This window comes from Coregonus clupeaformis, chromosome 15 (assembly GCF_020615455.1).
Source record: "Coregonus clupeaformis isolate EN_2021a chromosome 15, ASM2061545v1, whole genome shotgun sequence".
In the NCBI taxonomy this organism is placed as follows: Eukaryota; Metazoa; Chordata; class Actinopteri; order Salmoniformes; family Salmonidae; genus Coregonus; species Coregonus clupeaformis.
The window spans coordinates 60,406,991-60,426,103 of record NC_059206.1 but is presented as its reverse complement, the minus strand read 5'-3'; the positions used below and the strand labels follow the sequence as shown (position 1 = coordinate 60,426,103).

The window sequence follows — 19,113 nt, the reverse complement described above, 5'->3', positions numbered from 1 at the left end:
CCGAATCCCATTGTTTTGGTAGATGCTTAGAAATAGAAAGGCTTTGTTGAGAGCTGGAAAAGTCACTGTACCGTTCTACTGTTATTCTGTGGAAAAGCCATGACTCATTGTTGGGGCTTCTGACCACCTGATCTGACCAGGACAAACTGGGCCCGTAGTTATAGACTATAACACCTAGGTCAGGTCACATAGTCAGGAAAAACTCCTAGCCCACCCATGGGAGATCGACTGCCCCCTCTCATTGAAGCCACGAAGTTCAAGGCAGACCGCGGTACTGCAAGCATTGTTAGCAGAAAACAGGATCCCCCATTATAGTGAAGGGGAAAATGTCAATCTTCGTGTAAATAAATAAACATTTCGAAGTATGTCCTTGAACCAATTTTTATTTTAAAATCGCACACAGGAGAAATTGTAAGTATAATTTACTAGCTAATGGCAGCCTGCAGTGCCCCAAAAATCCCAGAAATATATGCATATACACTACATGACCAAAAGTATGTGCAGTGACTTGCTTCCATTCAGCTACAAGAGCATTAGTGAGGTCGGGCACTGATGTTGGGCGATTAATCCTGGCTCGCAGTCGGCATTCCAATTCATCCCAAAGGTGTTCGATGGGGTTTAGGTCAGGGCTCTCTGCAGGCCAGTGAAGTCCACACCGATCTCGACAAACCATTTCTCTATGGACCTCGCTTTGTGCACGGGGGCATTGTCACGCTGAAACAGGAAAAGGCCTTCCCCAAACTGTTGCCACAAAGTTGGAAGCACAGAATTGTCTAGAATGTGATTGTATGCTATAGCATTAAGATTCCCTTCACTGGAACTAAGGGGCCTAGCCCGAACCATGAAAAACAGCCCCAGATCATTATTCCTCCTCCACCAAACTTTACAGTTGGCACTATGCATTGGGGCAGGTAGTGTTCTCCTGGCATCTGCCAAACCCAGATTCGTCCGTCGGACTGCCAGATGGTGAAACGTGATTCATCACTCCAGAGAACGCGTTCCCACAGCTCCAGAGTCAAATGGCGGCAAGCTTTACACCACTCCAGCCGACGCTTGGCATTGCGCATGGTGATCTTAGGCTTGTGTGAGGCTGCTCGGCCATGGAAACCCATTTCATGAAGCTCCCGATGAACAGTTCTTGTGCTAAACATTGCTTCCAGAGGTAGTTTGGAACTCAGTAGTGAGTGTTGCAACTGAGGACAGAAGATTTTTACGCTTTGCGTTTCAGCAATCGGCGGTCCCGTTCTGTGAGCTTGTGTTGCCAACCACTTCGTGGCTGAGCCGTTGTTGCTCCAAGATGTTTCCACTTCACAATAGCAGCACTTACAGTTGACTGGGGCAGCTCTAGCAGGGCAGAAATTTGACGAACTGGTGCCACGTTGAAAGTCACTGAGCTCTTCAGTAAGGCCATTCTACTGCCAAGGTTTGTCTATGGAGATTGCATGGCTGTGTGCTCAAATCTACTAATTTGAAGGGGTGTCCACATACGTGTGTGTGTGTGTGTGTACTGTATGTATATGTGTGTAAAACGGTGTGTATACATCACATTAGATATTCAATGAGAGGGGGCAGCACTGAGCTAGCCTGCAACGTCACTTCCTGGAGTAACTCAAACTGCGCATGTTATGTCTCTATAAAACTCCCACATGAGATGCCATCTTAAATGACTGCCCATCTGTTATATTCTTACTGAACTGTAGATATGGATTAAAACATTGAAGGCCATTTGGTTAGCATAACCTATCCCTTGTAGTCTTAACAAGCAGACATGTAAGCATTGACTCTGATAGTAATGGCTTGGCTGGGGCTGATGGTACAGTATGAGCACTGGTCTGGGTGTGATGGAGGATGAATAGGGGAATGTGTGTTTGTGTAGGGATGTGCTGAGAGATGTGTCATATGGGATGAAAATGTCTACTGTACAGCCCAAGGCCTCCAGAGATTGACACAGCCAGACCTATGGAAGAAATGAACAGCACAGCACAGCACAGCTCTGGTGTTTGGTGTGGCTGACTCTATGATGTCTATGGTACCATCAGGACTGTCACTGGTAAAGGCCTCCCTCTAACTTGCATGGGACACTATGGCGCTTCTTCAGTCCTCCATCAAGCTCCAGAGGAAAATAATAAACACAGTTTACGTCATTTGGCATTATCACAAAGACAGCCCAACAGTCATGCTGATTTGATGGAAGCAGTAGGATTATTTTATTTAACTTTGTTTCTTCCTTAAGCTTCTTCTCATCTGGTCCCAACCCAATAGTCAGAGAACAGTTCATTTTGTGTGTGTGTATGTGTGTACAGGGCAGAGCCAAAGACTCAATGACAACAGATACCCTTTGGCCAGCATTGTTTAAAATTCAACTGTGCCTCTGTAATCGAAAAACAAATGGTGAGAAAATAGTTTTCCCCTCTTCGCCCTTTCTTTCGTTCTTTCTCTCTATTTCTTTCTTTCTCACATTATGACTCATTTTAATATTGTTTTTAAATGGGTCAGCAGATGTTATAAAATGGTGTGACAGGGGGAGGTAGGGAAGAAGAGGGTGAGGGAGGGGGAGAGAGTTTGCCAATACCAATAGTTTGGTTTTCCACATGGGCGGAGAGAGATGGACCTTTAAGAGAAGAGAACGGAGCGTTCAGTTCCAGACGACTTCTCCTGCTCTGCACCCCACAGACTCTCATTTACATCTGAATATCCTGCAAAATACCATTCAACAAGGAGGAACAGTTTACACATGTCTATAAAAAAAACACTTCCCCTTGAAGTGTTACTAATCATAGCATGCTACTTTTGGCCAACACTAAGTTTCACTGAAGGCTCATCTTGCTGCTAATTAGCAGTTAACAGGATTTATGTTTGTGTTCTGTTTGCAGTTTGAAAATACGGACTGTTTAACCATAATCCATACACACTCACTTCCCATTCTACAATGATAGCAAACTTTGGTTTTTGTGATATTAAGCTGATCTTTGCTACGTCTTCCTTGAACTCCCCCATGTAAGCCCAGGAAATGTCCATGGTATTATGTAAAGACACTGAATCAAAGAGCGGGACAAACAAGAGTTCCATCCATCCTGTCTGTCTGGGTGACTCAGAGAAAAACACATGATGCCATGAGCAGCCTGCCGCCCGGGAGTTTACGGTTGTCCACAGATTTACGAGCACGCTCCGAACATGATGATACGCTCGCACAAACAATGATTTCATACAAATAACAGACTGACAGACAGACTGAGGGATTGGCTGGACCTGGACAACAGTCAGTCGACTGGCGTGGTTGGACTGGTGTTCCTAATATAATCTGCTGAGTCTGGTCTACTCTGGCTGGGCAGCCCTGGGCTGGAGTCTGGCTGTGCCCTAAGCAGTCTAAGAGGACAACTAGCCTAAGCAGAGGCCCATCTTTGCTTGGCAAAGGCTTTTATGTATTTTAAACAGAATCATATTAAATGGAGCCATGTACAGTAGATGGCATGTGTTGAAGAGAGTAGCGTTCTCTACCTGGCCTTTTTACCTACAGCAGGGCTTCCTCGTCCTCGTCCCAGTGACCTACTGTGGTGCACATCTTTAATCTTGCCCAGCACTGAAAAGCCTGATTCATTTAATCAAGGGCTTGATGGTTAGATTATCAATTGAATCTGTTTATCCCCCAAGAGTTGTACACATTTCTCTGTGGTTGAACTTACTACAAGACCATGGTGCTTGCCTACGGAGCTGTGAGGGGAACGGCACCTCCTTACCTTCAGGCTCTGATCAGACCCTACACCCAAACGAGGGCACTATGTTCATCCACCTCTGGCCTGCTAGCCCCCCTACCTCTACGGAAGCACAGTTCCCGCTCAGCCCAGTCAAAGCTATTCGCTGCTCTGGCACCACAATGGTGGAACAAGCTCCCCCACGACGCCAGGACAGCAGAGTCACTGACCACCTTCCGGAGACACTTGAAACCCTACCTCTTTAAGGAATACCTGGAATAGTATAAAGTAATCCTTCTTCCCCCACCCCCCATACAAAAAAAAAAAGGTGGTTGTCCCACTGGCTATCATAAGTTGAATGTTCCAATTTTCAAGTCGCTCTGGATAAGAGCGTCTGCTAAATGATGTAAATGTAACTTGTCTATGAAACTGCTGCATAAGGCATGTCTGTAAATAGAATCAGGATGATGTGATGGAAACTGAAATGGAAATGTTTGAAAGAAGGGTGGTGGTAGAACAGGCACATGGATAGATAGGGGAGGAAAGGAGGGGGAGGAGAGGAAGTGAAGAGGATTCAGTCAAGGTGGGGAGCTGTGGAATAGTGAATAATAGGAAAACAGGCCAGTACAAATTTGTTTGGATTTTCTAAGAAAAGTACCTCAGCTAATTCTTCTTGTTTTTGCTTGTTACTGTTGGTCTACATTATGTTTGTCCCTGTCTGTGTTTCAGGTCCGCACAGCCGTGTTTCGCGGTGCCCCCCCAACGAGTACCAGTGTGGGGGGACAGAGCTGTGTATCCACATGAGTAAACTGTGCAACGGGTTCCCGGAGTGTACCGACGGCTGGGACGAGGGGCCACACTGCAGAGGTATTAAACACTCTCTCCCTCACTCCGTTCAAGTAGCCAGTACAGATGGCTTAGTGTATTGTACCATAACCCTCCCCATACATTCTCTACCCAGGCAGGGAATCTTGCTGCACTACAATGGAGGGGAGGTGATCTGGCCATTGATTCTAACATAGCCATGCACTAAGGCTTATCTTCCTACACCCACATTAATGTACACAGCACATGCATGCTGCCCACTTCAAATACAACACTCCATCTTTTAAAATTGGATTATGATTTTGACGGATTACTGCAGATTTACATGTAAAGAAACGTGTGGGAGTATAATAACATGAGTTGGTTTATTTTCCACCAAGCATAGTTGAACTCCCGTGGGGGTTTGCAAGTCCAACTACCTACAGTATTGCTCCTATTTCTGGCCCTGGTTTACTATAATTAACCTGAATGTGTTTAATGTATAATACACAGTGGACCGACGCACATTATACTGCAAAGTTATTAAAAACATTTTTGCCAAGGTTTTTTACCCTCATCTAATGTAAGGCTATAGAAAGCTTTTGTGCCCCCCCATCTGTAGCTTTCTCTTTCCCCCTTTCCCCTCACTTTTTTTTTTATTAGTCTCTCTCTCTCCTTATTATCACACTCTTATGTAGTTTTTTCTCATGGGAGAAAAAAGCAATTATCTCATCAATGAAGATGTTGCTATGTAAGCAGGGTTGAGTGTTAAATGTGAGTGTGTGTGTGTGTGTGTGTGTGTGTGTGTTTTTGTTGAACTATAGTACCAGAAGTCCTCACAAGGATAATAAAACAAGGGAAATAGGGACATTTTAACGGTCCCCATGAGGAAAATAACTATTATAGGCTTAGGGTTAGAATTTAAGGTTGGGGTTACAGATAGGTATAGTTTTGGGGTTAAGGTTAGGTTAAAGGTTATGGTTAAGTTAAGGGTTAGGGAAAATAGGATTTTGCATGGGAATTAATTATTTGGTCCCTACAAAGATAGCAATAGAAAAGTGTGTGTGTGTGTTTGTTTTTTACCATCCTTGTGGGTACCAGAAGTCCTCACAAGGATAGTAAAACAACGACAATTCCGACAAGTGGGGACATTTTGCCGGTCCCCACGAGGAAAAATGCTATTTTAGGCTTAGGGGCTAGAGTTAGATATAGTTTTAAGGTTAGGGGTCTGGGGTTAAGGTTAGGTTTAGGGTCAAGTTAGGGTTATGGTTGGGTTAAGTTTAGGGTTAGGGGTTAGGGAAAAATAGGATTTTGGATGGGAATCAATTATTTGGTCCCCACAAGGATAGCAATATACAACTGTGTGTGTGTTCTGGCTTTCCCAAAACAAAAACTGGGAGCACACTCAAATCATGATTATCCGGCTTGGATTATGTATTTTCCGGATTAACTGTGCCAATGAAAGTTTTAAACATTTGCATTCCTAACTAAAACCACGTGCTCATTCTGATTCGGTTGGCCAAACGGAGAGAAAGGAAAACGTGATCATGTGAAAAGCCTACGTGTGGATTTTTATTGGACGGGCGAGCTACAGGACAGGGTAGATGGATGGATGGGGGTAGCAGAAGCGCTTAACGTAATCTAATACCCATGGCTGGCACAACCCATGGCTGGCATGGTTGGCCAACGACATAAATTGGAGGTTCAAAGACGGGGGTAAAAAGAGCCCCCTACTACTAGTACCTATTACTATACTAGAATAATATTATGTACTGTACTGTTGTACACAACTCATACTCCCTCTATCACACACTATTTCTACACACACACACTCCCCCTCTGTGTGCACCTGTTTTGGGAACGCCCCGTCCCTGGGATCCTAGTTGCCATCCGGAGGGAGGCGGCCTTGGAAACCCCTCTGCTCCTCTAGCACTAACAGGGCCATTACACAGACAGACAGACGGGCCATTCATTTTGTCTAGCGTACAGTGGCTTGTGAAAGTATTCACCCCCCCCTTGGCATTATTCCTATTCTGTTGCCTTACAACCTGGAATTAAAAATGGATTTTGGGGAGGTTTGTATCATTTGATTTACACAACATGCCTACCACTTTGAAGATGCAAAATATTTTTTGGGGTGAAACAAATAACAAAAGAAAAAAACTGAAAACTTGAGCGTGCATAACTATTCACCCCCCTCCCCCAAAGTCAATACTTTGTAGAGCCACCTTTTGCAGCAATTACAGCTGCAAGTCTCTTGGGGTATGTCTCTAAGCTTGGCACATCTAGCCACTAGGATATTTGCCCATTCTTCAAGGCAAAACTGCTCCAGCTCCTTCAAGTTGGATGGGCTCCGCTGGTGTACAGCAATCTTTAAGTCATACCACAGATTCTCAATTGGATTGAGGTCTGGGCTTTGATTAGGCCATTCCAAGACATTTAAATGTTTCCCCTTAAACCACTCAAGTGTTGCTTTAGCAGTATGCTTATGGTCATTGTCCTGCCTGAAGGTGAACCTCTGTCCCAGTCTCAAATCTCTGGAAGACTGAAACAGGTTTCCCTCAAGAATGTCCCTGTATTGAGCGCCAATCATCATTCCTTCAATTCTGACCAGTTTCCCAGTCCTTGCCGAATGGAAAAACATCCACACAGCATGATGCTGCCACCACCATGCTTCACTGTGGGGATGGTGTTCTCGGGGTGATGAGAGGTGTTGGGTTTGCGCCAGACATAGCGTTTTCCTTGATGGAAGTTTACATACACTCAATTAGTATTTGGTAGCATTGCATTTAAATTGTTTAACTTGGGTCAAGCGTTTCAGGTAGCCTTCCACAAGCTTCCCACAATAAGTTGGCAGCGCTGGTGAAACTGAGTCAGGTTTGTACGACTCCTTGCTCACACACGCTTTTTCAGTTCTGCCCACAAATGTTCTATAGGATTGAGGTCAGGGCTTTGTGATGGCCACTCCAATACCTTGACTTTGTTGTCCTTAAGCCATTTTGCCACAACTTTGGAAGTATGCATTGTCCATTTGGAAGACCCATTTGTGACCAAGCTTTAACTTCCTGACTGATGTCTTGAGATGTTGCTTCAATATATCCACATAATTTTCCTTCCTCATGATGCCATCTATTTTGTGAAGTGCACCAGTCCCTCCTGCAGCAAAGCACCCCCACAGCATGATGCTGCCACCCCTGTGCTACACAGTTGGGATGGTGTTCTTCGGCTTGCAAGCACCCCCTTTTTTATTATGGCCAAACAGTTCTATTTTTGTTTCATCAGACCAGAGGACATTTCTCCAAAAAGTACGATCTTTGTCCCCATGTGCAGTTGCAAACCGTAGTCTGGCTTTTTTTATGGCGGTTTTGGAGCAGTGGCTTCTTCCTTGCTGAGCGACCTTTCAGGTTATGTTGATATAGGACTCGTTTTACTATGGATATAGATACTTTTGTACCTGTTTCCTCCAGCATCTTCACAAGATCCTTTGCTGTTGTTCTGCGATTGATTTGCACTTTCCGCACCAAAGTACGTTCATCTCTAGGAGACAGAACGTGTCTCCTTCCTGAGCGGAATGATGGCTGCGTGGTCCCATGGTGTTTATACTTGCGTACTATTGTTTGTACAGATGAACGTGGTACCTTCAGGCGTTTGGAAATTGCTCCCAAGGATGAACCAGACTTGTGGAGGTCTACAATTTCCTTTCTGAGGTCTTGGCTGATTTCTTTTGATTTTCCCATGATGTCAAGCTAAGAGGCACTGCGTTTGAAGGTAGGCCTTGAAATGCATCTACAGATACACCTCCAATTTACTAAAATGATGTCAATTAGCCTATCAGAAGTTTCTAAAGCCATAACATCATTTTCTGGAATTTTCCAAGCTGTTTAAAGGCACCGTCAACTTAGTGTATGTAAACTTCTGACCCACTGGAATTGTGATACAGTGAATTATAAGTGAAATAATCTGTCTGTAAACAATTGTTGGAAAAATTACTTGTGTCATGCACAAAGTAGATGTCCTAACCGACTTGCCAAAACTATAGTTTGTTAACAAGAAATATGTGGAGTGGTTGAAAAACCAGTTTTAATGACTCCAACCTAAGTGTATGTAAACTTCGGACTTAAACTGTATACTGAGATCATGTGACACTTAGATTGCACACAGGTGGACTTTATTTAACTAACAAAGGGGGTGAATACATATGCACGCACCACTTTTCCGTTATTTATTTTTTTGAATTTTTAGAAAGTTATTTTTTAGATTTCACTCCACCAATTTGGACTATTTTGTGTATGTCCATTACATGAAATCCAAATAAAAATCAATTTAAATTACAGGTTGTAATGCAACAAAATAGGAAAAACGCCAAGGGGGAATGAGTACTTTTGCAAGGCACTGTATATGTATGTGTCTGTGCAGGCTTGCATTCTGTGTGTTTGTATGTTTGAACAAGTGTATGGGTTGGCTGTGTATGGGTGTGTGCATTTGCCATTTGTGCGTGTGTTGGAGCATCTGGTGGATATGCAACGTGTGTGTGTGTGTGTGTGTGTGTGTGTTAAGTGCGTATTGTATGCATGTTGTGTGTGTGTGTGCTTGCACACGCTGGCTGGTGTGTGAGAGTTGTTGGCTGGGCCCTGTGGGGCTGGTAATGGGCCTGACTGGGCCCAGCCTCTTATGTAATCTCATGGCCAGGCTGGCTGAACTGAGGGAGGGGTTGTCTCAGGTATGGCACTGCCTACTCCCACTCCCACTCCACCTAGAACCTCTACCACTATTTTCTTGAGGTTTGACAGTGGTGGTATATCAACCTTACGGTACCTACAAAACCTCTGTAAAAACTGTTCCTGCAAAGTATTCATCTTACTGTTGAGAAACCTTTGACTTTAGCAAGCAGTCCCAGTAGCTTGGTTGTTGTTGTTCTAGTCTAGTATTTCTACAGGTTAGTGTATAGAATTTAAACACAGTGTGCTAAACACCACGACCACATCTTTGGATCCCATGAGACACCTGTCACCTCCATTCCCATTCCTCCATCCCTCCACCACTTCAGAGGGAAGGCGAGCGAAGGATGAAATATTTATCCCAGTAACAAGGAGACAGGCATGGGAGGGGACATAAAATGTTCATGCCACTTCACGGTGGCAGGGCTTTTAGTGGTGTGTGTCCGTGTGTGTGTGTGTGTGTCCATAGGCCAGCTTTCATCTTCCCAGAGGGTCAAATGCCAGGGTAGGGGAGTACGCATGCCTCATACATTCCTCACGGTTATCAGAGTGCTCACATCAATATTCTTGGTGCCCGGGTGTTTTAAATGGGGGTGCCCTGATTTGTTATCGGAATGCCCGACACTCCTGGGCACCCCTGCCAAGCCATGGTGGTTGTTGAATGATATCCAATATACCTTATCCTGCAAGGGGGCATATGCTTTATTGGTGTGTCTGCATTGCTGTACCTCCATTGTAACACCCCACAGTGACATTAAGGTGATGGTATGATTTGTGGTACATCTTATAAGTTACGCCTGCTGCATGGTGCTTCTACAGAGCTTTTAGAAGTTTGATAAAGCTATGTAGCTATAGATTGCCACCAGCAATAGGCAAAACTGCTGATTTTGTGTTTCTTTCTTTGTGCTACTAAGCAATACTGTTCTGAACTGTGGTAAACAAACAGGAATGCCAGCTACTTTAGGTGCACCACCTCTAAGAACAAACTCTTAGTTTGAAACTTTAGTTTGGCACTTGTGTTAAATATTCAATGTTCTCCTTTTTCCACAACCTATTCTCTCTCTCCGTTTCCCTCTAATGTACCACTCTGTCTCCTTTTCCCTCTCCCTCTCATTTCCCTCCCTCCCTCTCTCTCTCTCTGATGGGTAGTGACAGTGTGAATGGGCAGGTGTTGTCTCAGTGTGAGTCATAGGTATAGATAATCCAGGTTTGATGTGACCACTGTTGTTTTGTCTCTGCTGCTCTGACTCAGAACACTGGCCCTGCATATACAGGTTTTCCCACAGGATGTAGTGGTGAGAACTCATGACTCCATGAGAAGTAGCTGAGATGACTGAGGTGTGTCAAGGTGTGAGCTTGTGACAGCATTATTGAGGTGTAGGGCTGAATGACTCATCGCGTGTGTATTTGTGGTCCGCCTTGGCACAGGCCTGCCCTGCCTGAGAGCGATTGATTAGTGCTGTGCTGCAGTGTTTGCCTGTGGATTTCTCTCCCTGGCCGGGCACACAAAGACCCCATTGTGTGTGTGATTGAGTGTGCGTGTGGATGCACGCTGCGTTCCAGCTAGGGCCCATTCTCTGTATAACCCTTTACCAATCACTAAACACCCACACACAACACTGACCATCTCTCTCTCTCTCTCTCTCTCTCTCTCTCTCTCTCTCTCTCTCTCTCTCACACACTCTTTAACATGCACTTATTTTCTCTTGGGTTTAGATCAGTTCACTGGGTTTCGGGAGCACTGATTGCCTATAGGAAGCTGAGAGATGCACTTTTCCTGAGGCCCAGAGATAGGGCTGTGGCGGTCATGAAATTTTGTCAGCCGGTGGTTGTCAAGGAAATAACTGCCGGTCTCACGATAATTGACCGTTAATTAACATAAACACATTTAGCATTTCCTGGCTTCCAGCATATCCTACAAGCCACTGATGCAGACCTTTGGAACATCTAGATTTTAAAAAATCGAATAAATCCATGTAATATAGCCTACACCATCACAATAAATCCATTATTTATTTTAGACAGGTCTAAAGAAACATGATAAGAAGAAAATGTCGTCTATTTCAGAAGAACAGAACAGCATTCTCTGAGTTGTCCTGATGTTAGGCCCTGATATGGCTATGCCATATGGCTCTGGGCTACACTAGTTCATTTAGCAGACAAGATTTGCATAGAATTCCATGGCATTATTTTATAGTATGAAGAATACAATTGAACAAAGCTGAATAAAATAAAGGATTTAAGGGAGTGCGCAAATGCGGCTATTCTGTGTTGAGCGGTTAACAAAGAAACAGGTACTCCTATATGCTTAATTTAGAGTTATTTATGTAACTTTAGTTGTGATACAAACGTTGGGCAATATGTTTAGATGTTTTATACATTCTAAGGCTGCATGATGCGACTCTAATTATGATTTGAAAAAATGAAGGCTATACACACTTCATATGTCTCTCATTCACAATTTGACAAGCACTTGATAATGCCTCGAATTTCCTGGCTGCATCCCCTTTGTGTGGCCGTAATGCCCCCTAAAAAAAATCCGTGCCTTTTGCGGCCAGTGGCCGTTGTGCCCTTGGTATGAATATAATAATTAGAATTCCCTTCTCCCAGCTGCGTGTGGGAGCACCTCTCACTCACATGGCTCTGTCACGTGATCGGGCTTCTCATAGGCAACAAGTGAAGACAGACACATCTGGGGGGCAACTGCGCGCGTCCTTATCCAATTCCGAGGTGCATATTGAAGATATTTACTTTTCGTCAGCCAACAAGATGAGTAGGCCTAACGAACAGCAAAAGCGCTAGTCTATGTCAATCTACTAACCCCATAGTACAAAAGTTGACCTATTCTGTGCGATAAATAAATATTCCAAACATAGTCTGGGACAATTGTGGGATGCGATAGATCCCAAATGAATACAACCACTAGCATCAAAAAACCTGTTTTAAGCAATGAGCCTGACGCAACAGATCAGAACATTCATCTTAAAATGCTATTTCTTCACATAAGCGCAACAATGTGCACACGGCAGTAGGCTATAAGCATGAATGTTCAATTAGCAGAAAACACCATTATCAAAAGTGACCACAAATGCAATTATGCATGTCATACTTTATTATAAATGTGCATTTTTATTGTGAAAATTATCTTCCCCAAACTTGAAACTCACACGCTGCGTATGTATGCCAGTTAGGCTCTACACCAGTTGTAAAGTGGATTCATGTGCTTCATTTTAAGAAGTTATTTGGCCACTTTTAGTTGTGATACAAACCTTATCAAAACATATAGGCCTATGTGCTAGGCTACATGAGGTGACTATGATTTGAAAAAGTTGCAACAAAAAAAAGCATGCACTGTTTGCCTTAAGCTGGGCATCATTCACAAGTGATAGGCTAATATTGTCACCCATCACACTATTCTTGATTTAATCTTGTCTTTACATATACAAAATAATATGTGTGAAATTTGTTTTGATTTAGAATGGACCATTATCATGCACCTGTCTCGAAAAAAAATATATAAACATGTCATCTATGCACATAAATAGCGAATGGAGGACGCTCTTCCGTGGTTCATTTTCATGCCAGCAAGGTAGGCTATACTCCTGTTTTAAAGAGAAGCAATGTGCTTAATATTAGGAAAGTTGAGAAATAAATATAGTAGGCTGATGGGATCCTCTTTTTAATAGTCATCAATCTGTTTTCTAATGCTATTGCATAGCCTATAGAAATGTTGCGCAACATCAGCTCATGGGCTCTCATCGATTTTCGATTATATTTGCATTGATGTCAGTGATTATAGGGACAATAGAGTGCGGGGTACCAGGCAGTTAGCACGTTTGGTAGGCTACTAATGACCATCAGAGCTTGGAGAAGCATAATAACCGTGACTAAACGGTCACGTGGAATTTGACAGCCATCATGACTCGTGAGCGCCGGTGTGGCCATTTTGCATCCCCAAGCTTTCCTGTTTCCCCATGCCCAGAGGCAAGACCCCAGCTCTGTGTCTGACGGCAGACAACAATATCCTTTATGACTAGAGCCTGGGCTATTGATTCCTACATATAAAATGACTTATGTTTTGTAGTTTTCCGCATGGTTTAATGTCCATGATAGACAGACTATGACGTTGTTATTGATCACAGGCACATCTAAGGGACAAATTATCGACCTACATAACAACAAATTCTGAGCTAATCAATCTTCCAGGGTTGTGAAAACCAAGTAGGCTATTTGGCAGCAGACACTGACGGTAATGAAAGTACACCCACTACTTTACGGTCTCATCTACAGATATATATATTTCTTAATGTAATGTAACATTGGAGAATGTTTTTGAATTGTGACATTTATTTGCATGAATGCCCCTTTCTCCGCCATACCCATACCCTCTCCCTGGGTCCTGCTCTCTCCTCTACCCCTTCTCCACCCTCCTCTAACCTCCTCCACCCCATCCCTTGTTTCTACAGACATTGCCTCTTGATTGCTCAAAGTGACCACAACCGGTCATTACCTCCTCCCTGTCTCTCTACAGAATTCGCGACAAACTGCACTCTGTCGGGTTGCCAGGACAACTGTTCGGTGACTCCGTCGGGCGCTGCATGTTACTGTAGGAGTGGATATGAAATAGGGCTGGACGGCATGACATGTAAAGGTGAGTTCCACCAACCTTACAACCTTTAGCCTTCTAGACTCTGACAACCTACATCCTGCTACTGGCTTTATAAATAGTAGGCCTATACCTAGTCAAAGTCTGGTGAGCAATTGTCCTTATCCAACTCGATAGACCATGAAAAAGAGCTGGAGGGGTTTTGTGCACTAACAATGGCTAACCAGATGTGATTGGCCCATGTGTAACCTACTGTGTGTTGGTCAGATTTTGACGAGTGCAGTGTTTACGGGACCTGCAGCCAGTCCTGTACCAACACAGAGGGCTCCTACACCTGCAGCTGTGTGGAGGGCTACCTGCCTCAGCCCGACAACCGCTCCTGCAAGGCCAAAAATGGTTGGTATTATTAAGACCTACCACTGCCACCACTCAACTCGTTATTTTATCGAACAGTCCCCTTGATGCTTTCCATGGGGCTTTTCAACTAATGTACTGTAAATATACGGATTCGTATTAGCTGTTGACCACTTTGTTGATCGCCTACCCTTACACCTTGTCGAGACAACAACCTCTGCTCCAAAGTCCACTCACGCCTTCCTCCTCCCATCCCCCGCTCTCTCCTCTCCTCCCAGTCCCAGTAGAAAGGAACTCGGTGCTGCTGATCGCAAACAGTCAGAACATCCAGGCCACGTCTTTGAGCGGTACCACGATCAGCCTACTGTCCACCACCACCAAGCAGACCACCGCCATGGACTTCCTCTACGCCCAGGAGCAGGTCTGCTGGATCCACGTGGGTGACTCGCCCGCCTCCACCCACCTCAAGTGTGCCAAGATCCCCAACCTCAAGAGCTTTGCTGACGAGAGGGTCATCAACATCTCCCTCAGCCTGCACCGTGAGTTCTATAATACAATATGATACAGTACAGTATGATACTCCATCTCCTCACTCCGCTTAGACTGTGACTACACTGTAGTATAGTACAGTATGATACAGTATAGTATTAGTTCATAGCTATACAGTACAGTATACTACATCTCACACCACACTGCTCAAGGATGCTACAGTGAGTAGCACAGTGAGATAATACACCATCCATCAACATCCACACAATCAATAATGCACTATTCACACCTACAAAATGTTAGTACAATCGAGTACACTGTTACAGCAGTACAGGATGAAGAGTAAAATAGGGTACACTGTTACAACACAGCAGGCACATTACATCATAGCATGAACATCTCCCTCTGTCTGCACCAGTCAACAGTTGAATATGACATACTGTAGCAGTTCTACACAGAGGTGTGTGTGTGTGTGTGTGTGTGTGTGTGTGTGTGTGTGGTGCTAGAAATGTCGTGTGTGCCTGCGTTTCGTGTGTGTGCCTGTGTTGATACTGTAGCCGGAGTTGTGTAACAGCCAGCTTGGAAGAATACCGAAGCGAGTTCTCTTCCAGTAAAAAAGGAAGAGGAAGAACGGAGCCAGTGGATCTAAGGAAAAACATGTGCGTGTGAGCAGGTGTAGCTTATAGGTCAGCTCCCCCTTCTTCCTCTGTCTCCCTTCAGTCCCTCCCTCCCTCCTCCACATCAACCCCAAGTTTACTGCACACTCATGAGCCTTTCTACTATGAATTCTGGGGTCCACACAAAACATGATAAATGACATAATACAGAACATGAATACAAAAGGCACACGTAGCCTACATATCAATACATACACACAAACTATCTAGGTCAAATACGGGAGAGGCATTGTGCTGTGAGGTGTTGCATTATCTGTTTTTTTTAAACCACGTTTTCTGTTCAATTGAGCAATATGAGATGGAACGGAGTTCCATTTAATGGTACAGACCTGTTTATTACAGGACTGTTTATAGACTACACAGGAGATTAACGTTTTAAATGTATATGTTTCAAATGTATACACATGAACATTTCAGATATTCATAGTAGAAACTCTCTTTCCCTTCCCACCCTACCTCCCTCTCTCACTCACTTGCGCACACACAGACAAACACATCCCACACACACTCACTCAATGTTAGGTCTGGCTATAGCTGGTGTTTAGTCAGGCACAGTGGGGCAAACAAGCAGACCCCTGCAGCTTTAATTCATCAACCTATAGATACTGTGACCACACACACACACACACACACACACACACACACACACACACCCATAACACACTCTACCCCCCCAACCAGCATCTCTCCCCTATTCCTCCCCCTCCCTCGTCTCACCCCTTTCCTGTCTAATTGAGCAGTAGACCCCTTCAGCTCGCCTGTGTGTGTGTGTTAATTCTGAACCAATGGAATGTGCAGGACATTCCAACGGCTTCAGCAGGATTCTCCGAGCACCCTTGCTCTGCCTGCCATACACACACACTTACACATAGACACACGACACACGCGTGATAGAGACACTCACATACATGGACACTCACACAGTCCCACTCATACAAAGACACACACACACGCACACACGAAGCAACACAGACACCCACGGCTATTCCAAAGTGTCAAAGAAGAGTGAAGGACCGGGGCTGTATTGCCGCAGCGAGGAAACAATAAATAAGCATTCCATTTCCTGCCGCCATGTCACCTACTTCCTGTTTCCAGAGTTATTCTCCCAGCTGGTGTGTGTGTTAGGGATGGGCACGGTTATTCAAATATTGAATTATCCGAACTAGGGCTGACCCCATTTAGTCGACGGTCGATTGTTTGGTCAATAGGCTGTTGATCAACTGAGATTTCTTTAGTTGAGCAGTCGCAAGTATATATATATTTTTCATGGTGCACAACACGCCTGTCTGATTCGCGCCTTTCTCAGTGGACTAATCCATTGTGGAGGCCACGGGGATGGCACAGTCCATCACTCTAAGACATGTGATACTGAAATTGTATATGGTTATATTATGTAAAAATAATGGTACAACACTAATAAATATAATATTATTTTATAACATGCGCTTTCTCCCACGTTGGATAGAGGTCGCTGTCCGCGGTTCTGAAACATAATCTTCAGTGCGCCGTTGAATTGGCGCCTTTCCCTATGTTGCTATGAGCATAACAGCAAAGTTAACCAGCGTGTTGAGAATAATGCGGTGGAGTGAGATGAGGAAACAGCCCTTGCCTTAATTGTCTAAGAAAATTGAGGAGAGAGGAAACCCCAACTTGATTAGGTCTATAATCAATTGCCTAACTGTTAAATATGCCTGGTATTCAGACTCCTTCACTTTTTCCACATTTTGTTAAGTTACATTCTTATTCTAAAATGGATTAAATTATTTTTCTCATCAATCTACACACTATACCCCATAATGAAAAAGCGAAAATAAGTACATAAGTATTCAGACCTTTTGCTATGAGACTCAAAATTTAGCTCAGGTGCATCCTGTTTCCATTGATCATCCTTGATGTTTCTACAACTTGATTGGACATGATTTGGAAAGGCGCACACACCTGTCTATATAAGGTCACACACTTGACAGTGCATGTCAGAGCAAAAACCAAGCCATGAGGTCGACGTAATTGTCCGTAGAGCTCCGAGACGACAAGAATGTGTCATGGCACAGATCTGGGGAAGGGTACCAAAACAATTCTGCAGCATTGAAGGTCCCAAGAACACAGTGGCCTCCATCATTGTTAAATGGAAGAAGTTTGGAACCACCAAGACTCTTCCTAGAGCTGGCCGCCTGGCCAAACTGAGCAATCGGGGGAGAAGGGCCTTGGTCAGGGAGGTGATCAAGAACCCGATGGCAGAGCTCCAGAGTTCCTCTGTGGAGATGGGAGAACCTTCCAGAAGGACAACGATCTCTGCATCACTCCACCAATCAGGCCTTTATGGTAGAGTGGCCAGACGGAAGCCACTCCTCAGTAAAAGGCACATGATAGCCTGCTTGGAGTTTGCCAAAAGGCATCTAAAGGACTTTCTGACCATGAGAAACAAGATTCTCTGGTCTGATGAAACCAAGATTGAACTCTTTGGTCTGAATGCCAAGCGTCACGTCTGGAGGAAACCTGGCGCCATCCCTACGGTGAAGCATGGTGGTGGCAGCATCATGCTGTGGGGATGTTTTTCAGCAGCAGCGACTGGGAAGCTAGTCAGGATCAAGGGAAAGATGAACGGAGCAAATTACAGAGAGATCCTTGATGAAGATCTGCTCCAGAGCGCTCAGGTCCTCAGACGGGGGCGGCAGGTAGCTTAGTGGTTAAGAGCATTGTGCCAGTAACCGAAAGGTCGCTGGTTCTAATCCCCGTGCCGACTAGGTGAAAAATCTGTCGTTGTGCCCTTGAGCAAGGCACTTAACCCTAATTGCTCCTGTAAGTCGCTCTGGATAAGAGCGTCTGCTAAATGACTAAAATTTAATGTAAATGTAAGGTTCACCTTCCAACAGGACAACAACCCTAAGCACACAGCACAGACAACGCAGGAGTGGCTTCGGGACAAGACTCTGAATGTCCTTGAGTGGCCTAGCCAGAGCCCGGACTTGAACCTAATCGAACATCTCTGGAGAGACCTGAAAACAGCTGTGCAGCGACGCTCCCCATCCAACCTGACAGAGCTTGAGAGGATCTGCAGAGAAGAATGGGAGAAACTCCCCTTCTACAGATGTGCCAAGCTTGTAGCGTCATACCCAAGGCTGTAAGCGCTTCCAAAGGTGCTTCAACAAAGTACTGAGGAAAGGGTCTGAATACTTATGGAAATAGATATTTCAGTTTTTTATTTGTAATAAATTAGCAAAAATATAAAAATAAAAAATATAAAAAGTTTTGCTTTGCCATTATGGGGTATTGTGTGTAAATTGATGAGGGGAAAAAAACAAAATAATTTAATCAATTTTAGAATAAGGCTGTAACTTAACAAAATGTGGAAAAGGTAAAGGGGTCTGAATACTTTCTGAATGCACTGTATACCGTTGAAGTCGGAAGTTTACATACACTTAGGTTGGAGTCATTAAAACTGGTTTTTCAACCACTCAACAAATTTCTTGTTAACAAACTATAGTTTTGGCAAGTCGGTTAGGACATCTACATTGTGCATGACACAAGTAATTTTTCCAACAATTGTTTACAGACAGATTACTTAACTTATATTTCACTGTATCACAATTCCAGTGGGTCAGAAGTTTACTAAGTTGACTGTGCCTTTTTAAACAGTTTGGAAAATTCCAGAAAATGATGTCATGGCTTTAGAAGCTTCTGATAGGCTAATTGAAATCATTTGAGTCAATTGGAGGTGTACCTGTGGATGTATTTCAAGGCCTACCTTCAAACGCAGTGCCTCTTTGCTTGAC

The 19,113-nt window shown here is 44.1% G+C and overlaps 1 protein-coding gene across 1 annotated transcript in view; it reads left to right on the top strand.

Moving 5' to 3' along the window:
• Positions 1-19,113, top strand: part of LOC121577556 (low-density lipoprotein receptor-related protein 1-like) — a 199,402-nt gene that overhangs the window by 65,408 nt on the left and 114,881 nt on the right. Inside the window, exons 3-6 of the mRNA XM_045225247.1 lie at positions 4,422-4,559; positions 13,746-13,865; positions 14,088-14,216; positions 14,453-14,713. Of these exons, the coding sequence (XP_045081182.1) occupies positions 4,422-4,559; positions 13,746-13,865; positions 14,088-14,216; positions 14,453-14,713 (648 nt within the window). The remainder of the gene's footprint in view (positions 1-4,421; positions 4,560-13,745; positions 13,866-14,087; positions 14,217-14,452; positions 14,714-19,113) is intronic.